At 42.0% G+C, this 22,076-nt stretch overlaps 1 protein-coding gene across 2 annotated transcripts in view; it reads left to right on the forward strand.

The window, feature by feature from the left end:
• The window catches only part of KAT7 (lysine acetyltransferase 7), a 31,078-nt gene that overhangs the window by 7,146 nt on the left and 1,856 nt on the right, over positions 1-22,076 (forward strand). Inside the window, exons 4-14 of one of the 2 annotated variants that reach the window (XM_026513112.4) lie at positions 588-827; positions 4,763-4,845; positions 7,891-7,980; positions 9,412-9,510; positions 12,357-12,467; positions 13,921-14,112; positions 16,819-16,908; positions 17,127-17,267; positions 18,296-18,389; positions 20,563-20,709; positions 21,294-21,400. In XM_026513112.4, coding sequence (XP_026368897.1) covers positions 588-827; positions 4,763-4,845; positions 7,891-7,980; positions 9,412-9,510; positions 12,357-12,467; positions 13,921-14,112; positions 16,819-16,908; positions 17,127-17,267; positions 18,296-18,389; positions 20,563-20,709; positions 21,294-21,400 — 1,394 coding nt within the window. The remainder of the gene's footprint in view (positions 1-587; positions 828-4,762; positions 4,846-7,890; positions 7,981-9,411; positions 9,511-12,356; positions 12,468-13,920; positions 14,113-16,818; positions 16,909-17,126; positions 17,268-18,295; positions 18,390-20,562; positions 20,710-21,293; positions 21,401-22,076) is intronic. The other variant, XM_026513113.4, reaches the window with a different exon arrangement.

A 22,076-nucleotide genomic window follows, 5' to 3' on the forward strand; every position in this document is an offset into this window, starting at 1 on the left:
AGGACACCCATTTTCATTTCTCTTCCATCCTTTGTGTCTCCTGGAAGGGGAGTTGGATGGTCGGTCAGTCTGTCTGTCTGTCTATCTATCTATCTGTTTTTCTCCCAAATATTTTATTTATTTATTTGAGAGGGGGAGAGAGAGAGACCACACAAGTGGGGGGAGGGACAGAGGGAGAAGCAGACTCAATGCTGAGCAGGGAGCCCTATGCGGGGTTTGATCCCAGGACCCTGGGATCATGACCTGAGCCGAAGGCAGACACTTAACCAACTGAGCCACCCAGGCGCCCCATGGATGGTCATTTTAAAGAAAAATTTACTTCCATCCAGTTTTGATTACCCATGATGGGGGGTTATGAGAAACACAGATAAGTGAAATGTATTAGGGTAAACCCCAAACTGAATTTTACTCAGAATGTAAAGTTGCACAAAGGAATGATGTTAGTTTCTCTTCATTTTCCTTGTAGCTTTATAGCAGATAAGTGGTTAAAAGTCACTGGTGAAATGATAGAGGATCTGGGAAGTCCGTAAACTCTTCTGAATAGGTGGCACCCCACTCATGAACTCTACCAATTGCTTTTGCTTTAGAAACTAAAAATACAGCTGATCATGATGAGTCCCCACCTCGAACTCCAACTGGAAATGCCCCATCTTCTGAGTCTGACATAGACATCTCCAGCCCCAACGTGTCTCATGATGAGAGCATTGCCAAGGACATGTCCCTGAAGGACTCGGGCAGCGATCTCTCTCATCGCCCCAAGCGGCGTCGCTTCCATGAAAGCTACAATTTCAATATGAAGTGTCCTACTCCAGGCTGTAACTCTCTAGGTGAGTGTGACCGGCTTCATGACATTTGTGTTCTGTGGTTCTCACCCTCTGGAATTAGGATCATGAAGAAATGTTTTGTGTTCTCTTGTGATGTAGCTTCTTAAGGTCTTCAGTGGTGCTCAGAGTATCACTGAATTGCCCGCTCAAGTAGAGAGTATTTCTGCTTCTTGGCCTATTGTCCATAATAATAGATCTAGTTGCAAGGACATTAAGTGTGATGCACCGATCAGTTTATTGAGAGCTTCTTTCTCCCTGCGAAAAAGTTCCTCTTTTTTTCCTGCAGAACCAAACAGAAGACCAGTTATCTCTAAATGGCTCATTGTGTGGTGCATAGTTTGAGCTTAATGAGGAGTGGAAGCTAATGCAGAATGCTGGTTATATGGTCAGAGCTGTTCCGGAAATGAGAAAAACAGATTTCTTATCGGGCGGCTGTGAGACTAAAAGGGCACAGACGAGACCCTGGCTTTCTGTGACTTCAGTGGTTTTAGGTTTTGTGTACTTAATAAATACAAACCAGACAAGTATCTCTTCTTAAAGATAAATGAATCTCAGTGTTTTCTTATGACCTTTACCCCTTACTGGCAGATTCTTATGGTTTAAACCTTATGAATGCTCCTTAAGGTGAGCTTCAGTGCAAATGCTGGGCTTAAGCTTTTGTTTAGTTGGAAGGCACTGATTGTGGTTACAGGCTTTTCTCCACTGGGTCTCCTTAGTTTGAAATTTGTGAACTTTTCAGTGTGGCCATCAGGTTCAGAGAAAAGGTAGAACAGAGTAAGCTGTTGCTTTATAGGTCCACAGTATGTTTTCCTTAGCATTTAATTTATTTGGATCTTTTCCTGGGCTTAGCACCAATTTCTCCAATCATTTCAACTCCTTAGAATGCATAGAGCCTAAGTTCCCCTGAACATCGCACCAGTCATCACTCAAAGAAGATAATTGTTTCAGGCCTAAATCCGTTTCCTTGGGTAAATGATGAAAAACTAAGAATAGGCATCATCATATAAACACTAGTATTTAAGAGCTAGCTGATGTGCTTTAAGAGGGTAAAGGGATCTACTTGCCAGATGGCAAAGAAAGAGACTCAAGCTCTGCTAGTCATGACCCACGCTTCCCTAAATTGTTACTTTTATGTACTCTTGTTTGCCACATGCCAGACACTGCTTTAGGTTCTGGGGGTGTAGCTGTGAACCTGTCAAAAGTTTCTACCCTCGTGGAGTTTATAGTCTGAACTGGGGAGGGCAAAAACAGGTGATACATACTATGTCAACCAGGGGTATTTCCTTGAAGGAAAGTTAGGGAACGCTGAGAGGGTAAGGTATTGTGCATATATTACAACCATACACGCGCGCGCACACACACACTCACACATGGACAAGCGCTAAGGGTATGGGGCAAGAGAATGCTCAAGCAGTTTGAGGCATACTTAGGGGCCAATATGCCTAGGGCAGAGCAACCAGAAGAGGTCAGAGTCGGGCCTGACTGTACGTCTTTTATGCTCAGTACTTAACCCCCTTAATGGAGTAGATGAGAGGATAAATGTAAATCTCTTGCATCAGAGGAAAGTTTACCTTGACTTTTGGTATTCATGTACTGGCAAAGGTTGAAAAGTATGAACCTGAGCTTCCAAAATTATTTTTGATAAGGGGGTGCCTGGCTAACTCAGTGAAGCATGCGACTCTTGATCTCGGGGTTGCGAGTTTGAGCCCCATGTTGGGCATAGAGATTAATTTTTTTAAAAATTGTGGAAATTATCTTTGATCCTGTTCCACTCTTTATGTTCAGCAAAATAACATCATTAATTTTTTAAAATAATTTTGGTGTAAAAGTATTCTGTGCTCGTGAAAACTTAAAACCCTATAGGAGCCTTGAAATGCATAAGTAAAAGTTTTCCTTCACTCATATCCCTGGATATAAAACTATTCTTCGTAGTTTTTTATGAATGTGTCTAGTAAGTTTGTGTGTGTGTGTGTGTGCACACACGTATATATACCTATATTTCTATTTTGTTATTCACAAAAGTGAAAATGTAATGGTTTGACATCTTGGATATTTTACATTACTTAGGGTTCCATCTATTTAAAGAATACAGAGAATTCCATTTTATTGATAGTTTATATATTTTTAAATTGTCCAGTATGGATTGACCTTTAGATTATTTCTCATTTTATTTATTTCAGATAATACTATAGTGGATAGCCTTGTATGTATGTGTTTTGGTGTTTTCCTAGAAAACCTGTAGGAATAAATTTATAGCAGTAGAATTGCTAGATTAATAGATTAGCTATCCTTTTTAACACTTTTGATATAGACACAGTAGGTTGGTTTAGTTTATGTATTCTACAATAAGACATGACTTGAATAATTTACCCAGAAGTTATAGCTGTATAATATCTTAGAAAGAAATATCTATAGAAGTATTTGTAAGAAATATCTATAGAAAGAAGGCTTTTTATAGTATTGATGCTTTACATTTTATACATGGTGTTTGATCATTGAGGGCATACCATTTTTTCTGTGCAGGATAAATTGAATGGATCTCTAAAGTCATATTTTTAATAATACAGTCCTGGAGAAATGGCAGCCTGCATATCCTGTAGTAATTCCTCTCTCCCCCAGTACTTGGATTAATTTCATCCTAAGCTTACTCTATAATCATGTATGATTTTTTAAATGCCAATGTTTCCATTACGCAAAGGTTTTATAAACCTTTTGGTTAAAGAGATGTATAAAAAGGAAGTAACATTCAGTTTCCTGTGTGTTTTCCAAAACCACATGAAAAATAGAAAAGTGAAGAAATACCCCTTTAAATAAAATGAGCTTTCTGTACTGTTATTAGTAACGTTGGCCCCTCCTAAGAGTGCCTTGTGCTGACTTCTATTTATTTATTACAGTGCTGGATTAGTTTCAGGTGTACAATATAATGATATAGCAGTTCTGTATGTTACCGAATGCTCATCAAGATAAGTGTACTCTTGATCCCCTTTCTCTATTTCACCCCTTTCTCCCCACCCTTTGGCAGTTTGTCCTCTGTATTTAAGAGTCTGTTTTTTTTTTCTTTCCTTGTTCCTTTGTTTTGTTTCTTACATTCCACACAGAGTGAAATCATATGGTATTTGTCTTTCTCTGACTGACTTCTTTCACTTAGCATAATACCCTCTAGGTCCATCCATGTCATAAATGGCAAGATCTCATTCTTTTTTATGGCTGAGTAATATTCCATCGCGCACACACGTGTGTGTATAAACACATCTTCCTTATCCACTTGTCTATGGATGGACACTTGAGTTGCTTTTATACCTTGGCTATTGTAAATACTAACTGCCTGTTTAAAAGTCTGATTACAGAAGAAGCCTAACTCTTTAAACAAAATCAGCCCCCCTCCAAAAAAAAAAAGAATATATTTAATCTGGTTCAAAATTATCAAAATATGCTTATTTGCAGAGTAGAAGAGTCCATTTTCTTCTTTATTTTCCATAAGTTTCTTTTGATTATTGAAAACTCAATTCAGATTGGATAGCATTGCATAATAGAAAGGAAGGGGCACGTTATACATATAACTTGAAATTTTAGCATAGGAAAGTTAAATTTCACTGAAAGAAAATGTTCATTTGTTTTTGTTCCTTTATTATAAATGCTTTATGATATTTTTTGGAATTTGAGAACTACATTGTCAGAAGAACAGAAGGAACTACAGTCGATATTGAACATACACAAGTATGTTCAAAGATTGCCAGATCCATCCTGTGGAAGAAAAGAACTTATTGTGGGTGCTAGTTATGGCCCTGACATCACTTACCTTCGGTGGAGTCAATCTGTGATTAGATACATATTGGGTAAAAGCAGTACAACAAAATAACATGGTTGATGTACAGAAAACTATCACTTTATGAGCATGAATCTTTTATCTTGAGATGAAGTTTTTCTCTCTTTAACAGGACATCTTACAGGAAAACATGAGAGACATTTTTCCATCTCAGGATGCCCGCTCTATCATAACCTGTCAGCTGATGAGTGCAAGGTAATCGTATTCTTTACTTGACGTATACTTACCAAGTGAGCGCTTACCTAAGGGTTGCCAGACACTTTGCTAAACATAGGATCCAGTGTGAACAAAATCGGCAAGGTCCTTTTTCTTACATTCTAGTGGAGGAAACAGAATAAAAATACAGTTGTTTTTTTAAAAACAGAGTTAACCAGATAAAAGAATTCTAGTAGATAATGAATGCTTTGAAGGAAATGGATAGGGAGATTATGTATGGAATATTTGGAATATCATCTTCTAGTGCCTTGATACTTTCCGTTGAAAATTGATTTCAACAACTTCCAGGGACCTTTTCTATTAGGAAATAATTTGCATAAATATGTGATCTCAGTATTTATGAATTAGGTTCTCTTCTCATGAATCTGTGAAGACATTTTACTCTTTAAATTTTTTATAATTATTTTTCTTTTTCTCTGTTTCTGTGGAATATTTTTCCTTTTTGTTACTCTCAATCACACCTACTCTTGGCTAATTCTTGTTTTAAATTCTTGAGAAGTACAGTCCTAAATAACCTTTGGGACTTGGAGCTAATGGATTTGGGAGAGCCTAAGATCCTATTTTATATATTCCTGTGTGGGTTGCTGCGACCAAGGATGGAACTAATAATGGGGAAGCAAGAGTTGAAACGTTCTTAATTAAATGGATTGCGTGGGTAGCATTTGGACAGGTTATCCAAGCTCATTAGATCAAAGTATTAACTGTTGTTCTTGTGGCTGTTACTTTCTGACAATGCCAAGGTGACAGATTTATTCCTGTCTGAGCCAGTTTCATCCTATGAAAAATTAGAATCCCTAGCCAACATTAGTTCTTTCTGATTCAGGAATTTGGTCTCTTATTCACAACTAGACCACACGATGGGAAATTTCTTATGTCTTTCAGCAAAGTAGTATACTTTGAATGCTTATATGGATTTTAAGGTTGAAGACACTCTTTATTTTTCTTCATTCCAAATCTCTTGTATAAGGAAGGCCATTTCTTCTGCTCTGTGTAAGAGCGAGTGGTAAGTCTTCCCATTATCTTGCCATTAGCCTAAAACCAGATCAAAACAGCAACAGCTTGGCCATCGTCTGCATCAGAAGCCAACAAGGCACTAGATCTTTCTCTGAAAAGAACCGTGATTTCGTTTTTGAGAGTTGTCCTCTGCCTCTTGTCTTTAAATATCATGATCTGATACTGTGGATGATTTCACATAGAAGTCTTCCCAAGGTACAACGTGTTAAATTGTTGGCTTGTGGCAATGTGAATAAGTCAAGCGATTTATTTTTGAAAAAGAAAAAGAAAAAATTCAGTGTGGGGGGAAAATTCTGAAAAAAAGGAAAGCATTTCCTGAATCTTTCCTCTGTTGTGCTTTCTTCTCAAGAGAAATGAGGCTCCACATAATCCATCTCTGCTACTGGAACTTGGAGGGTCCGGGGAATTTCTGAAAGATATGTATTTTTATTACATTTAGAATCCCAAATGGAAAAATGAGGCTAATGCCTCACATTTATTGAAAGCTCTGTAATTTTTAACGTACTTGCATATACGTGATTACCCTTGAGTTTCCTGGTAAACATTTGCAATCAAGGATATTGCCATTTTTATTTAGTTACAGATGGCCGTGACTGCATACTGTACGCGTATCTGAGGATTCTCTGAGTGAGATAAAAAGACTGCGTTCAATGAGCTAACTTTCTCATGGGGAGGGAGGCAGAACACATACAAATGAATAAGTAGAGAAGAATTTCATGCAGTGATAAATGCTGTGAGGAACAAAAAGCCCGAAAGATACGAGTGGCTGTTTTGGGGGTGACGGCTATTTTGGGGGTGACGGGGGCACGGCACTGCTTTTGCTCGGGTCGTTAAGGAAGACCTTCCAGAGGAGTTGGCATTTGACCGGAGTCATGGCTGAGGGCAAAGAGACCGTTGCGTCCAGGTCTGGGAGAAGAGATGTAGGTGGAAGGGTGAGCAAGCGCAAAGGCTGTGAGGCGGGGCTCACCTGCTGGGTTGGAGGGGCCAAAAGTAGGCCAGTGTGGCTGGAGCATGATGGGAAATGAAGAAGAGGATCCAGATCCTGAAAGACCTGTAGGCCTTGGCACAAGGAGTGTGTCTTTATTGTGACGACGTTGGGAAGCACTGGGAGGGCTTTAACAGAGGTGTGATAAAATTTCATAAATGCTTTCTAAAAAATCACGGGTTGTTCATGTGTGGAGAATGGACTGGACGGGACAAGAGTTGATGCGGGTCGACTAGTTAGAATGCTGCTCTGGAGCTCAGGCAGTGGCTGGCGGCCCGGAGCAGCGCTGTATCCGGGGAGATAGTAAGAACTGATCGGATTCAGGATCTATTTTGGAGGGGAGCACCTGGTGGACTTGCTGATGGATGTGATGTGAGAAAGAGAGAAAGAGAAGCAGCAAGGACGGCCTTCAAGTTTTTGACCTGATGAGTTGTTTAGAAAGCGTTGCTATCTGTCGATACGGGAATGTTTGGGAAGAGCAGATTTGTCGGAGAATATCAGTCATGTTTTGACTGTGCTGAGTTTTGGTGTGAAGTGGACCAGGCAGTTGGATGTGAGCCCTCACTTCCAGAAGGTGAAGCGGACACTGTTGGAGAGCTGATGTGATTTGTCTTAGGATGACGTAACTGCAGAGTTCGGTTTCCCTGTAGCCTTGACCCCCAGCTGCCCCCACTTTTCTTCGCACCTCTTCGCCCTGTTCTTGCGCTTCCTCACGGTTTCTTGTTTCTCACCCCTTGTGCGGCGGGAAGGGTCCAGGCTCAGAGTCGTCAGCCTTCATTAAAATCTTCACCTTACCACCATATAGCTGTGATGATTTCGCTCCTCTGATTCGCGGTTAATGGCTGAGAAAGCAGACCGCGAAGCCCGCCTTACCTGTTCTTGTAGAGGTTATGATGATAAATGTGAAGACCCTTTGAACGTAAAAGCGCAACATAAATTCAAGGGATTACCATTGTATTCTTTTGCTTTTAAGTAAACTTAGTCTTAGAAGCAGGTGGATTTATTGACGTTGTTGATGGTTGCAGGTGAGAGCACAGAGCCGGGATAAGCAGATAGAAGAGAGGATGCTGTCCCACAGGCAAGATGACAACAACAGGCATGCAACCAGGCACCAGGTACGGGCCTTGTTCAAGCTCCGGCCGCTCACAGTCTGAGAGCCAAGTCTTGGATCTGCCCTGCCCGGGAGCGGGCGTTAGGTCTCTCCATGTCTCTTGTTCCCCGTGGTATTTCTAAGTGACTCATCTTAACTCGTCGTCAGGTGTACCCTCAGAAGCAGATAGTCAAATTTCATGAAACAAGCACTTCGGCCTCATAAATGAAGGAATCATGTTGTTTATGGAAAATAATAGGAATCACGCATAATCTGGATTATTTCAGAGATTACACTTGCTGCTCCACGTCTTCATGTCGCATCTCCTTTTTAACCCTTTGTTTACTTTCAGACCCCCCCTCACTGTGCTGGCATGTTTCCAGGGTCACCAGTGACTTGTGCTTATTAGCATTTGACACTTGGGGATGGTGTCATTTTTCTTCTACTTCTTTCTTGCCTTGGATTCCAAGATGCTGCGTTGCCCTAATATTTCCGCTTCTCTGAACATTCCTGCTTATTGATGACGCTTAATTCCTTGTTCCTCCATGAATGCCTTTGGTCTTTGCTCTTGCTGTGTTTCTGCCTAACTCTGTGCCAAGAAGAGATTGTGTTTATCCTTCAAGGCCTTGAACACTTCTCAGCTGGTGTAGGAATTCTTCCCAGACCTCCTACCATCGAGGAATTTCTTCCTTAGGTATTCTGTTGTAATGTTCGCAGAATGCTGGTTTAGCTCTTGTCATATATTATATATACATAGCTCATCATACGGATGTCTGTTTTTGTGGTTAGATTATAGGTGGATAGTAGAGGAAGCCTAATGAGGAGGGAAGAGTTTGGGTTTGGAGCCAAACAGATCTGGATTTGAATACTGTGATTCTGTGATGCTGGCTGTGGTCTCGGGCAGGTCAGCTAACCTCCCTAAACTTTATTTCCTTGTTAATAACAAGGAATGAATAATGCCTACCTGGTAGGGTAGTAGGCTAACAAAATACCCATCCCTGGTGCTTGGCAGGTAATAAGCATGCCATAAGTGGGAGCCGCTCTTATTTTCATTGTCTGGGGTTCTCCTCTTACTCATTTTAAAAGTTTTATTCATTCTTGTATCAGTGCTTGGAAAACGGTAAACGTTCAAGAAATGCTTATTGAATTGAAATATCTTTATTTTATTCCTGTTGCTTTGGTGGAGACATCCCTCCTTCCTTTATGTTCTGTTTGGTTTAATACTAAAATAAGTGCTCTCCTGAACCCGGATTAACTGGCAGTAACCATGGTGGTCTGGGAACCCGGTTTGGAATTTTAAAATCGCCATAGTACTCACAGGGTGTCTGTCACACATCCGGCATGTTTTCTTCCCTGCCCAGGTTGTGTTTAGTTTTGTGTTGTAACTTTCATGTTGAGCCTGCACGACATAATATGTGTCTAGCGAGTTTCTCAGTGTCGTCCTCTTGCCTCGTAGGCGCCAACAGAGAGGCAGCTGCGGTACAAGGAAAAGGTGGCTGAACTCAGGAAGAAAAGGAATTCTGGGCTGAGCAAAGAGCAGAAAGAGAAATACATGGTGAGAAAAAGCTAAAGAATTAACATGAATTCTTGCAGTCGTCTTTGACTGCTTTTGGTTTCTACGCCCTGCTTTTCAGATTTGCCGGTTCGTATTCTCAAGTAGAAGGGCCCTCCTCTGGCCTTCAGAGTTTGCCATAATCCCCCCCAAACTGGGTTGTTGAGAGTGGAAACAGGAGGCTTTAAAAAACAAAATGCCATTAGAATTTAGATGAAAAAATATTCAGTCCCGCAGTTGTTTGTAAACGTTACTTCAGTTGTAAAGGGCTAAATTTAGCCACTCGAACAAATATCAGGATGTTGGAGATGTCTGTATAAGGGAAAGTATTCAAACTAAGTGGTGGTCTGTGTATTTTAATGGGAAAACAAAATTCCTGCATGATAAAAAGTATTAATTGGGTGATATATTCTGCAAGATGATGTTATGGGTAGTATTTAAACTTTTTTTCTAGTTTTAAAAATAATGCACATTCTGTTTTGTTTTTTTCAAGATTTTATTTATTTGAGAGAGAGAGCATGAGCTAGGGGAGAGGGAGAGGGAGAAGCGGACCCCCACCCCCACCGCTGAGCAGGGAGCCCAACGATGCTGGGCTCCATCCCAGGACCTGAGCCAAAGTCTGATGCTTAACTGACTGAGCCACCCAGGTGCCCCAAAAGTAATGCACATTTGTAGTAGGAAGTACAGAACACATAAGAAAAGTATACAGAAATAAACCTCAATTCTACTACCTAAAAAGTAGCCACATTAGCATTTGGGGATATATCTTCTTAGCCTTTTACATAATGCCTTATTTATGTAATTTGGATTTTACTGAAAGTACAGCTTTGGATTCTGTGTTTTCATTTAAATAGCTTGAACTATAATTTCGTCCTTTCATAAAAAATTCTTCAGAAATTTTTTGCATTAAATTTAACTGTTAAGATTTATTGTAAACATGATTTATAAATACATGTGACTGATATTTATAAATGTGTTAAATGCTTCCTATTGAAAATACCAAAAATATTAGAGAAGAAAAATTCCAATAAAAATCACCCTCTGAGATAGGAACCCCCTCCCCTGCTGCGTGTTTTGCCCTGCAATCTCTTAGTCTTTTTCTGATGTGTATTTTCATTTTTTCATGGAGTTGGAATATTGGCTTATTCAGGCATTAGGTTATTTAATGTATGGCTTGTGAATACTTAGCACAACTCCACTAAGGCAAAAATATGCCACACCATGTATTTATTTTTTGGTCATCCTCACTGCCTTAAAAATGATAATCTTATGAATGGGATGGATATGGGCCAGCAGGAAGGAGGTGTTGGGCGAATTTGTAGCTAAATGCTTGCACCAGACTGTTGGGTTTGTAGAGGGGAGGGTTCTAGTAGTGGGCTGTCAGGTGCAAAGTTGTATGCTTCCCTCCACGTTGTTCAGTGTTTTTACCTACAAATTGGGTAGACGGGGAATGAGTAACAGGATAATAGCATTTATTGAGTGCTTATATGCTTAGGCACTAGACGTGGTTATGTTGTTCCCATCATCTTTATGAAAACTCTTTGTGATGGAGGTATCTTACCTATTTTATAGGTAAGAAAACGAGGTTTTGAGAAGTAATTTGCCCAGAAATCATATGGGGGTGAAAGGAATGTCTGAAGTAAAAGCTCCTGAAATTTAGTTTACAAACAGCTGCTTTCGAATAATTTGAGCTAGATTATTTGGACCCAACCTTCCTGTTAAAAATGCTGGCTAGGATATTTTTTTTAAGCTTAAAAAAATGTTTATGAAACTAGAAGAAATAACTTAATATTTAGAACCTGAATTTTGGATGACAAGAGTCCAAAGGCAAAAGATGCAGGTCCGGTGGGCCCAGTGGAACCGGAAGAAATTGTAATAGGGGTCAAAGTACTGGTGAATAGTTTTTTTTTCATATGCTAATATCTATGTGAATTCTATAATGTTCTCCCTGGGATGAGCCATCCACTCCATTTAACAGCCTTTATCTTCTATTATCTGGATGGGAGGTGGAGTCTAGGACGGAGTGGGAAGGGCTAGAATCAGAGGTTTAAAAGGGATGTTGCCCTTGTGGCCTTTCTTTTCGGTACCAGGATACTTGTCATGGCTGCAATGGTGAGAATTGATACTTACTGAGAACTGGCTTATTTTTATGCTTCTGCTTTCTTCTTGCTTAATATTTAATACAGTGTTTTTTAAAGGGGCCAGCTTGTGTTTCCCACGCACAGGGGCTGGAGATCCCAGGTGGGAGCTTCAGGCCTCGCGTGGACAGTATCATGGGCTCAGCGACTCCAGGGGTGGGATATAGCAAGGACCACTTAGTGCAGATACCCCTTCCTCGTTGCAGCCTTTCCTTTCAGTCTCTAATCTCACTCTTAAGTCTCAGAGATTTTGTGTTTTTTGTTTTGTTTTGCTTTGCTTTTAAAAAATGGGAGTATCCTCCAATCTTCCTTCCAGATCTCAAGATTCTAGGAATTTAATTTGTAGTGCCTTCAGGTTTGTTATATTTTATTTATTTGTATTGTCATGCACATTTTCAGATGAAGAAATGGAGGCATAGAATACTGACCCTCGAGGCGCTCATTTAGAGAGAGAAGAATGAAACTCCCTTTTGAAGGTGTAGGAGCATTTTCTTTCCAGATTCACTAGGGTGGATAATGGTGGTTTTTGGCATTAACCTGATAATAGTGTGTCTTACGCTCAGTCCCCAGTGCCTCGTATAATGCCTGGCATATAGTAGACACTAAATAAATAGCTTATAGTTGTGCTTGGCCCTCTGGTTGGCATTGACTGAAATGAAATAGATGAAGTTCTTAGAAGCAGAGAGAATCACGCTCAGGTTATTTTCCTAGGAACACAGACAGACCTATGGGAACACTCGGGAACCGCTCTTGGAAAACCTGACTAGCGAGTATGACTTGGATCTTTTCCGAAGAGCACAAGCCCGGGCTTCAGAGGATTTGGTGAGTATTAAAACCTCGAAGCTTGTGGACCATTTGTGAAAGGCTTGTAGAACTGCCAAGAAAAGTGATCAGCGATCAGTTGATGGGAAATAAATGTCGTTTGTTGCACGAACCTCTTTCCCCTCCCCCAGCTATCCTTTATCAAGATGAGCCTCCTTCCCATTCATATTTAAAATTAATTCCCCCTTCTCCCTTCCCTTTTCCTGACGGTTTTTCCCTCTCCACCTCACCTCCCAGAAGGACCTGTTTGGTGGGAGTGTTGAGGCCGGGTTAGACAATAGGTGCCTCTTGGTCTCAATCGGGCAATTTGCAATTCCGAGAACTTCTAGATTGGTTGCTAAGCCTCTCTGGTTCTCTTATAACCCGCCCCCACCGCCGGGAACTAGCCTTTGCAGGCTTCCTGTAGCTCTCCAGTCTCAAAAGAACAGTGAAGAGGAATAATGGAAAAGGCTGTGGTGTTTTATAAAGGAAATTAATCTTTGACCTAGCCACGTTTTATCTATGAAGCTGGTTTACTGTTCTGATTTTTGTTTAACAGTTGCACTTAGTTTTCATACCCTAGGCAGAATTTTCAACAAGGTTGCTTGAAAAAAATTGTGGTACCTCTGATTTAAGAGATGAAATGTGTCGAGGGAAACTTAGCTTGTAGAGTGAATATCCTCTTTTCCTTTTTTTTAAAAAATTATTTCAGATACTTAATTCACAAATCCTCAAGTAGACTAGTTGGCAACTTGGGGGAGGCAGGGTTTGGTAGCTGCTTTCTCTGTCCTACTCTGGAGCAGAGTATTTCCTGTCACAGCTCTTCACCTGGTTAGGCTTGCCCATAGCCAGCTCCTAGCCACTGAGTGGAGATTGAGATGTAAAATATTTTCTACTTTATCTGGAGTTTAGATTCTGGTATTAAAGCACTGTCTGTGTTTCAAAAATATTTTTTCAGGGACCTCCATTGAGAGGATGGCCCCGTATACCTGTGGTTGTATGTCACGCAGATCCATACAGCTAATTTAGAAGCAGATAGTAAAGCACGTTCTAGATAATCTTTTCTGTTTGGTTTTAGAATGCTTTCTAAGGGTGGGGTGTTTGTGTTTGTAGTAGATTGCCTTTATAAAATGGTTTGGTGCAGGCTGATGAGAAACAAAATTTTACCAAGGACTTGTTCTGAGGTTCTAGAGACAAGGCCCACCCGCAGCATGGTAGGGAGCAGAGAAAAGCCCCAGTCTGCTGAGACCTGTCTTCTAGGCAGTGTAGATCGTGAGTTTTCTAGAAGCCATCCTGGTATCTGTCCAGTTAGGTAGCCCTCTTTAGTGCAAGTTTCTCATGAGTTGGAAGTCAATTCCGTCTGTTTTGTCTCCTGGCCTAGCATGGTGGCATGCAAACAAGCATACTAGACGCTTTTTAAAAACAAAGATTGATGAGTTGTCATCCTCTGACTTTCTGATTTCTTCCACAATAGGAGAAGTTAAGGCTGCAAGGCCAAATCACAGAGGGGAGCAACATGATCAAAACAATTGCTTTTGGTCGTTATGAGCTTGATACTTGGTACCATTCTCCCTATCCCGAAGAGTACGCACGCCTGGGACGTCTCTACATGTGCGAATTCTGCTTAAAATACATGAAGAGCCAAACGATACTCCGCCGACACATGGTAAGCTGTCTGGGGTCCGGTGATCGTGATGATGATGAGCCCGAAGAGCTCTAGGTGTTGACCTCTACCTGGATGACCTCCATCTCTAAGCATCTCTCAGTGGTCCATAGTAATGGCACAGAGGCGTAGGAAATGGAAAGCCATATTTCAGGCTGGGGAGGATTCAGCCTGTGGCCTGGCCGGTGCCCTGTGGCACCCGAAGCAGCTGATGTCCCATAACCACATCCTGTCATACACATTTCCTCGCCTTTTTTCTTGCTGCCTCCTCTTTACCGCTTCTCCTTGGGATATGAATTACCTCTGCCCACAGTTTTTATGTGTCCCAAACTAGATAAAAACAAGTAGACTTCATTAGGTTGACTTCATTAGACAGGGCAAGGACGACGTGACTCACTTTGTATCCCTAGCAACCAGCGTGGGCAGTAAGTGCCCAGTAAATGTGTGTTGAATGAATGTGTATCATTTAAAGGAGACAAATTATGAAATTAACAAAATGGGTCCTTTGGTGCCTTCTCCCAAGCTTAGTGCTTTCTGGTTTCTGAACATTGTCCGTCCTTATTCACATAGGAAGAAAGACATGACATTCATTTTACTGTTCATAAATATGCTGACTAGGTATTTTGTAGCTTTAAGCCATTTTTCGTTGCCTAGTTGTAGAGTGGAAAATCTTGTCTTAAATAAGGGAATTTCTGGGGCGGGGAATTTCTGGGGCGCCTGGGTGGCTCAGTCGTTGGCATCTGCCTTCAGCTCGGATCATGATCCCGGGGTCCTGGGATCGAGCTTCACATCAGGCTCCCTGCTTCTCCCTCTCCCTTTGCTGCTCCCCCTGCTTGTGTTCCCTCTCTCGCTGTGTCTCTCTCTGTCAAATAAAATCTTAAAAAAAAAAAAATTAAAAATAAAAAACTTTAAAAAATAAATAAAGGAATTTCTGGGAGCAGGGGTAGGGAAGAGAGGAAGGAACTGTTCGGGTGGGGCACCTTCCTTTTCCTGTTTCTGTCATCCCAGCATAATTTGGCTCTAAGACCTTTTAGGGTGTCCCTCCTTCCATCCCCTTCCACCTTTATTTCCCAGGTGGTCTGTATGCACAGCATCTACGGCCCAGGCTTTCCCAGAGTTCCTGTCCTTCTACTCTTGTCCCCAGTTGAGTAGGGGGATAACTTAACTGCATTTTGTGTTCTTGTCTCTGGAACACACACTTCGTAGTGTTGTGGCCTAGAACTGCCCCTGTGAGTTCAGTCCTCCGGACTCCTGCACCCTTGACTCGGGGAGAGGGGGAGAGGGACGGAGGGAGGGACGGAGGGAGGGGTGAGGACTGGTGGGGACACCAGGGCACAGGGGTGAGTGTAGCAGAGGACTGGTCTCTGTGGTTGTAGACCATGGAGATAAACTAAAATCGAGTTTTCCTGTGTGAAAGTAAGGCTGGTATTTTTACTGATACAAACTGCTTACCATCCAGGTTTTAACTTGTTCCTTTTTGTTTCTGGTTATTTAGTGGTGTTAACCAATGAAATAGCCCAGAAGGGCAAGACATAGTAGTAGGTGGGGGAAACACAGGGTTTGGATAAATCTGAGGGTCAAGTAAACATTTTGAATGTTTGAGGATCTGCATTACAGGAGGTACAAAAATCGATTTTCAGGAAATGAAAACCTGTTTTTTCATCTACACCTCTTCTGATTGCCTTTGCTTCATGAGTAATTGCTGGAATGGTCCACCTTTGGCCATTTGGCCAACAGTTTGGCTTCTGTTTCTAAACAGTTCCATTAGTTGGGTTATTGTTGGAAAGAGCCAGCATGAATAAACGGGTGATATAGGAACAAGCAAGCCAGGGGTGTGGAGCTTTTTTGAAGCAATTCTGGTTAGTATTTGGATTGACATGTGACAGTTGTGGCATGATTCTCGGGTTGACCAAAAGTCACAATAAAACTTAGTAGAAAATGTTCCATATACATATGCTTCCTAAATGATATTTTTTAATGTATTTACATAAAACCTTGTAAGAATTCACGTGTATACAGCAATGGCTGACTGGCTACATTAAATCCTTCAGCACCTCAGGGTGAGGAAAGGGGTACCTTGTGCCCCCTTGTGGCCAAGTGCCCACCCACCCCCGCAGTTCTTGCTGCTCAACCAGGATGCCTTGCTTTTTTCTTTAAGCTGCTGAAGGAAGGACTTGCCCATATTCCTTAGGTAACAAAAGGAACACTTTGCTGGGGGTTAGTCTTTATGGTCATGGGCCTCTTTTCTAATCTGAAGAGAAGACTAATGGTTAGGTGGTAACACAGTTTACTGGTAAAGGTGAACAAGTATTCCTGCCTTTCCTTAGCAACTCTACACTGCTGGAAATAAGCTGCTTAAGAATTTCCTGTTGGCGCAGGGTGTTTTAGAATTGAGGGTATTTATTTATCTGGCTTTTACGTAGTAGATGCTTTTAATCTCCTGGGTTGAAACAGGGCCAGAATATGATCTAGAAAACTTGTTCTAAACTGCTATAAAAATACCATAAACACAAAATTATGATTTTTAGAAGCCATTAATTGTTTTACTAAAAAAGAAAAAAGAAACAATTTTTGCTGTACATTTTCAAGTGTGTCCAGCTATCTGTCATCTCTGCTAACTAAATTTGACCTGTGATTCATTTTTCCTCTTGAGCAGCAGTCTTGTTGGGGATGGTTTGTTTCCCTGATACGAATTCCATTCTCTTGCAGGCTAAATGCGTGTGGAAACACCCACCTGGTGATGAGATCTATCGTAAAGGCTCCATCTCTGTGTTTGAAGTGGACGGCAAGAAAAACAAGGTAAGGAGGTGCGGTGGTGGAAGGTGTATATTCACGGGTTTGAGAAGCAGTTTGTTCTGTCTCCGTCTCCCCTTGTAAAGAAGGTAGGACTCTGCTGTTGACCAAAGCACACTTTTTCTGCCTCATCAACAATGTTGAAGGATCTTTAATATTAGGCCTTTATCTGATAAGTTTAGGAGTCAGTGGCCCACGCATGAATTCTATTTCTCTGCTTCCAGATCTACTGCCAAAACCTGTGTCTGTTGGCCAAGCTTTTTCTGGACCATAAGACGTTGTATTATGATGTGGAGCCCTTCCTGTTTTATGTTATGACAGAAGCGGACAACACCGGCTGTCACCTGATTGGATATTTTTCCAAGGTCAGCAGAATCTGGAGATTAAGAAGCTGTTGGCCCCAGCAGGGTGATTGATGTTGGCATTTGGGGACCCAGATCACTGACAGGAAGAGGCAGTACCCTGGGCAATGATGACAGCCCTTCCCTTAAGGGTTGGGGGGGCAGGGAGGGTCACAGAATCCATATATCAAAGATTATGTAATGAAAGTATGTAATTCTTTATTAAAAGGTTCTGGTTTATTCATTTCTGGACTTGCGGGTTGGAGTGGCCTATTAATTACTGGCCAAGGCCCTGCCTGCTAACCCCAAAGCCACATTCTGTAGTCAAGCCAATGCTCCTGGCTTTGCCCTCTGTTATTAGCCTAAAACCAGGAATATGTTCCTTTCGGCTGGTTTTCTAGATGGACTTATTCTGTGATAACACCACTGTGCCTTTGAAGGCTGAGGGCCAGATTTTGCTTCTGACTTTTTTAATAGAAACTTTATTGAAATCTAGTTCCCTCGTTTAAAGTGCGTACCTCAGCGGGTTCTGTATCGGCAGAGTAGTGCAGCAACCCCGAAGGCCCTCCGTTCCCTTTTCATTAGCCCAGCAAGCAGCCCCTGAGCAACACTGCCCGTTTCCCCTCAAGCACTGCCAGCCCCGTCTCTGTAAGTTTGCCTGTCATGAACATTTTACATAATGGAACTGTACAGTGTGTGATTTGTTGCCTCCCTTCCAACCTGGGGTCTTACTGTTGGGGAGCCCTCTCTTTTCCAGTAGACAGCCCCTTTTGAAGAATGACCTTCACAGAAGGTTGCCCTGACCGACTCAGCAGTCCACACCTCCTTGCCCTGCTCTGTGACTAGAAAGAAGTCTTAAAATGAGACTGGTCCCCGAGCTAGGGAGAGCCTGGCATGGCTGGCTTTGGCCATGGTAGTAAACAGTGTGGACAGAACAGCTGTGAGCCTGACAGCCACTCCCCAGTAGTCTGATTTTGTGTTTGTGGGACTGCTGACACTTTGGGTTCCAAACCGTCCTGACGTGCTTTCATCTGCTTTGCTCTTGACTTCAGGAAAAGAATTCATTCCTCAACTACAACGTATCGTGTATCCTCACCATGCCTCAGTACATGAGACAGGGCTATGGCAAGATGCTCATCGATTTCAGTAAGTGGGACTGCTACGGCCAGAGCTCTGCAAGCTGCAGGGGCAACGGGAACGGCTGGGTCTCTAGTTCCCAGCACACAGCAAGCGAACAGATATGTGGGCAGAATTGGAACGTCCTCCAGCAGCTGGGTATACCTGGAACCTTCAGTGAATACAGGACTCAGTCCCCACCTGATAGTAGGGGAAATAGAGGATAGGAAACTAAGCTCTTGAGGATTATCCCCATTTGAGACTTAGGAACAGCACATACATGCATAAGGCTTCAAATCTGTTCCTGGATTAGGGATTTCAGCTTTGCAAGGACTTGTCTGGCGGCAGTCCGTATACCTGATGGAGGCTTTGGGCCTCTTTAGTAGTGTATTCTGTATCTGGGGATTTGCCTGCTCAATTTTATTTTTAATCCCCAAATCAGTACTCTTGGCACTTTTGCAGTCAATTGTGGACATGCACACAGCAGCAAAAAGGAAGTCACCACGTTTTCTCCACTCTGGTCAAACAAGCAGGTGCCTTGTTTGGGCTCTCGGTGTAAACACATGCTTTTTTCAGTCTATTAGTGCCGCACTTTTGATATTTTTGTGCGTTTTGTTGCTGATTTCATTTTATTTTATTTTTTTAGGATTTTATTTATTAGACAGCATGAGCCCGGGGGGTGGGAGGCAGAGGGAGAGGGGGAAGCAGGTTCCCCGCTGAGCAGGGAGCCCAATGCAGGGCTTGATCCCAGGACCCTAGGACCATGTCCTGAGCTGAAGGTAAACACTTAACTAAGGCACCCTGGCGCCCTTGTCGCTGATTCTGAATGGCCCCTAGGTGTAGTGCCGAAACGCCGTCTACAAAGGCTGTGGGCTGTGCCTTACGCAGAAAATCCCCGGATCAGACAGGCTTCATTCAGGCAGAGGTGGTTGTGCTATTGGCCGGGAGTTGGATGCTAATGAGTCAACAGTGTATATTTAAAAAGGTATTATTAAACAGAAACACATAAAACAAGGTGACCGTAATGACGGGTTGATGAAAATATGACCAGAGGCTTACAGAAACCTAACCGTTTTGCCTTGGAGCAGTGGTTCAGTGTTAGCTAATTCAGTGCTTGCCGTGACTTTGTAGAACAGAACTCCTGTAAATGAGGAGAATCCACTGTTTTATTCAGTGTACACTGTCCTACGACGTTATTAGTCAGAATTACAATTCTTAGAGTGAGCCTTCCAGCCCATCACTTCCCAGCTGTGGGAAGTGGCCCAATCACGGAGAAGGAGGGGTGGGGAGGTGACAAAAATCTTGTATATCTTGGACCAGGTGACACCTATTTTATAAACTTGATTTAATGGAGATTTTCAAACATACATAAAAGTGTAGAATAGTTGGATAATAAAACCCCTTGTAATGTATGATTAGCGTTTCATGGCCAGTTTTGTTTTACCTCAATTCTCCACCTCAGTTACTTTCACATAAGCTCTATTTCATTTTTTTAAAAAAAAATCCAAACCTCCCCACATTCCTTAATACCCTAAGTTACAGTATTCAAATGTCCCTGATTTTGTGATTTTTGTTCCTTTTAAAGAAAACACACATGTAATTATTTTTCCTTAGCTCCAAATAGAATTGTTCTATTGGGATTATTAGATGAGGTTTGTAAATCACTTTTAATCTGAAAGTTCCCACCCCGTCTCTTTCTTGTATTTCTTTCCTATTTGTTGAAGGCAGGTTAGTTTTCCACTAGCGTTTCACAGGTGTGGATTTTGCGGACTGCATCCCTATAATGTTTAACGTTAGACGTTCAGATGTTAGAACCAGAGACCTCAGGAGATCCAGTACTGAGATAATAAGCTCTTAAAATTTAAATATCTCAAAAAATACAAAAGCGACATAATGAAATGGTTTCCCATCTCTGTTCCCAGCACACATCTACAGATTACCATTGTTATTTCAAGTTTCTATCTTGTGAAACCTTCCAGAATTTTCTTAATGTCTAGGACAACTACATGCAAACACACCATTCTTCTCCTTTGGCTTATCCCAAGGCAGCAGGGTGTACAGCAGCTGCCCCGTATTTCACTGTTCACTGGATGTCTGACTCCTGGTTGGTACCGTGAAGCAGCCTGTCCTCAAGCTTCCATGTTGGCACAGTGATGTTTGTGATCAGGATGAAATACGGTGTCTGCATTTTGTTCCTCCGTAGGTTACTTGCTTTCCAAAGTGGAAGAAAAAGTCGGCTCCCCGGAACGTCCCCTCTCCGACCTGGGGCTCATAAGCTATCGCAGTTACTGGAAAGAAGTGCTGCTCCGTTACCTGCATAATTTCCAAGGCAAAGAGATTTCTATCAAAGGTTGGTTTTTGGCTCTATAGGATAGTTGATACCCAAGATGTTAAAATGCTACTGAACATTCCAGCTTTTCTACTTGGGCATGCTATGCTGGGTAACCTGCAAAGAGAAGGCCCACTGGATGTGGGCCACTGCAGAAACCTCTGAAAGGTGCCTAAGGATTCCAGAGTATTTGGCCCTTTCGAAATGACTATATGATTTTGGTTTCACAAACCTGGGGTGGTTAGCACTTTAATTCTTAACGAAAGTCAAGAAGGAAGAAAAATGCCCCCCCCCAAGTCTTTTGGCAAACATAGGAACTGGTAAGACATGCCTGTATATTTATTTGGGTGGAAAAAATTAGGTCTGTCTTTGACCTTGATTTCTATAGGGTCCAGAGTGATTTCTAGCTGTAGTATTTCTCTTGTAGTTTTTAGGACCGGTCAAATAAATGCTTCATAAGCTTTTTCTGAAGGGATTGGGTTGAGTATCAGAGATTCCAACCCTCTGGGTTTCCTCTAAGCGGGGTGGTGGGCTTGGCTTGGTGGGGGTCAGTGAAGGTGGGGGTCTGCACCTTGGCCCGCTTCTCAGTAGCACTTCTATTTCAGAAATTAGCCAGGAGACGGCTGTGAATCCTGTGGACATCGTCAGCACTCTGCAAGCCCTTCAGATGCTCAAGTACTGGAAAGGGAAACACCTAGTTTTAAAGAGACAGGTAAATTTTCGGCAGCTGCTGGCTCAGTGCTGCATGTCTCTTGAGGCTTAGCAGAGCAAAATGGGGCCTTAATGCCTGAAAAGCAGCCTTCTCTCCTTAAGGGTGTTGGCGTACATATACTTCATACTGAGTCTCTCTCCTCTCTCTCTCCTTTTTTTTTGTTTTTGTTTTTAGTGTGCAAGGAAGCCTGTTAGGCTTATCTCTTATCCTTATCTGAAGCTTTTAGTAAGCTCCTGTCTCAGATTGGGATGACACAGGAAAGGAGCTCAGTTATGAGGCTTTGTGTCACACAGGACTTGTGTTGTGATGGTTTTCTTGGATTGGAGCACATTGCCCATCTGTGTGAGGGGAGTCCTCATAAACCCCTATCAGGAGCCTGATGGGGGGGCTTGATCTCACAACCCTGAGATCACGACCTGAGCCGAAACCAAGAGTTGGGTGCCCAAACTACCGAGCCACTCAGGTGCCCCTTGTGGAAGTGCTTTTAAATTGCTTACAGAAATGCCATCTCAGCTCTTGCCCACTTCTAATTTGTTTCAGTTGACTCACGTATTAGGAAATGTGAATAATTATAGTTCTTCCTGAGGACGCAGTTGGAAGAAATGGATTCTGTACGAAAGCATTTTCTAAATCAAAAGATAATTTTTTATACCTGTTTCACATCTTAGTATATTAT

This window comes from Ursus arctos, unplaced genomic scaffold, assembly GCF_023065955.2.
Source record: "Ursus arctos isolate Adak ecotype North America unplaced genomic scaffold, UrsArc2.0 scaffold_24, whole genome shotgun sequence".
NCBI lineage: Eukaryota > Metazoa > Chordata > Mammalia > Carnivora > Ursidae > Ursus > Ursus arctos.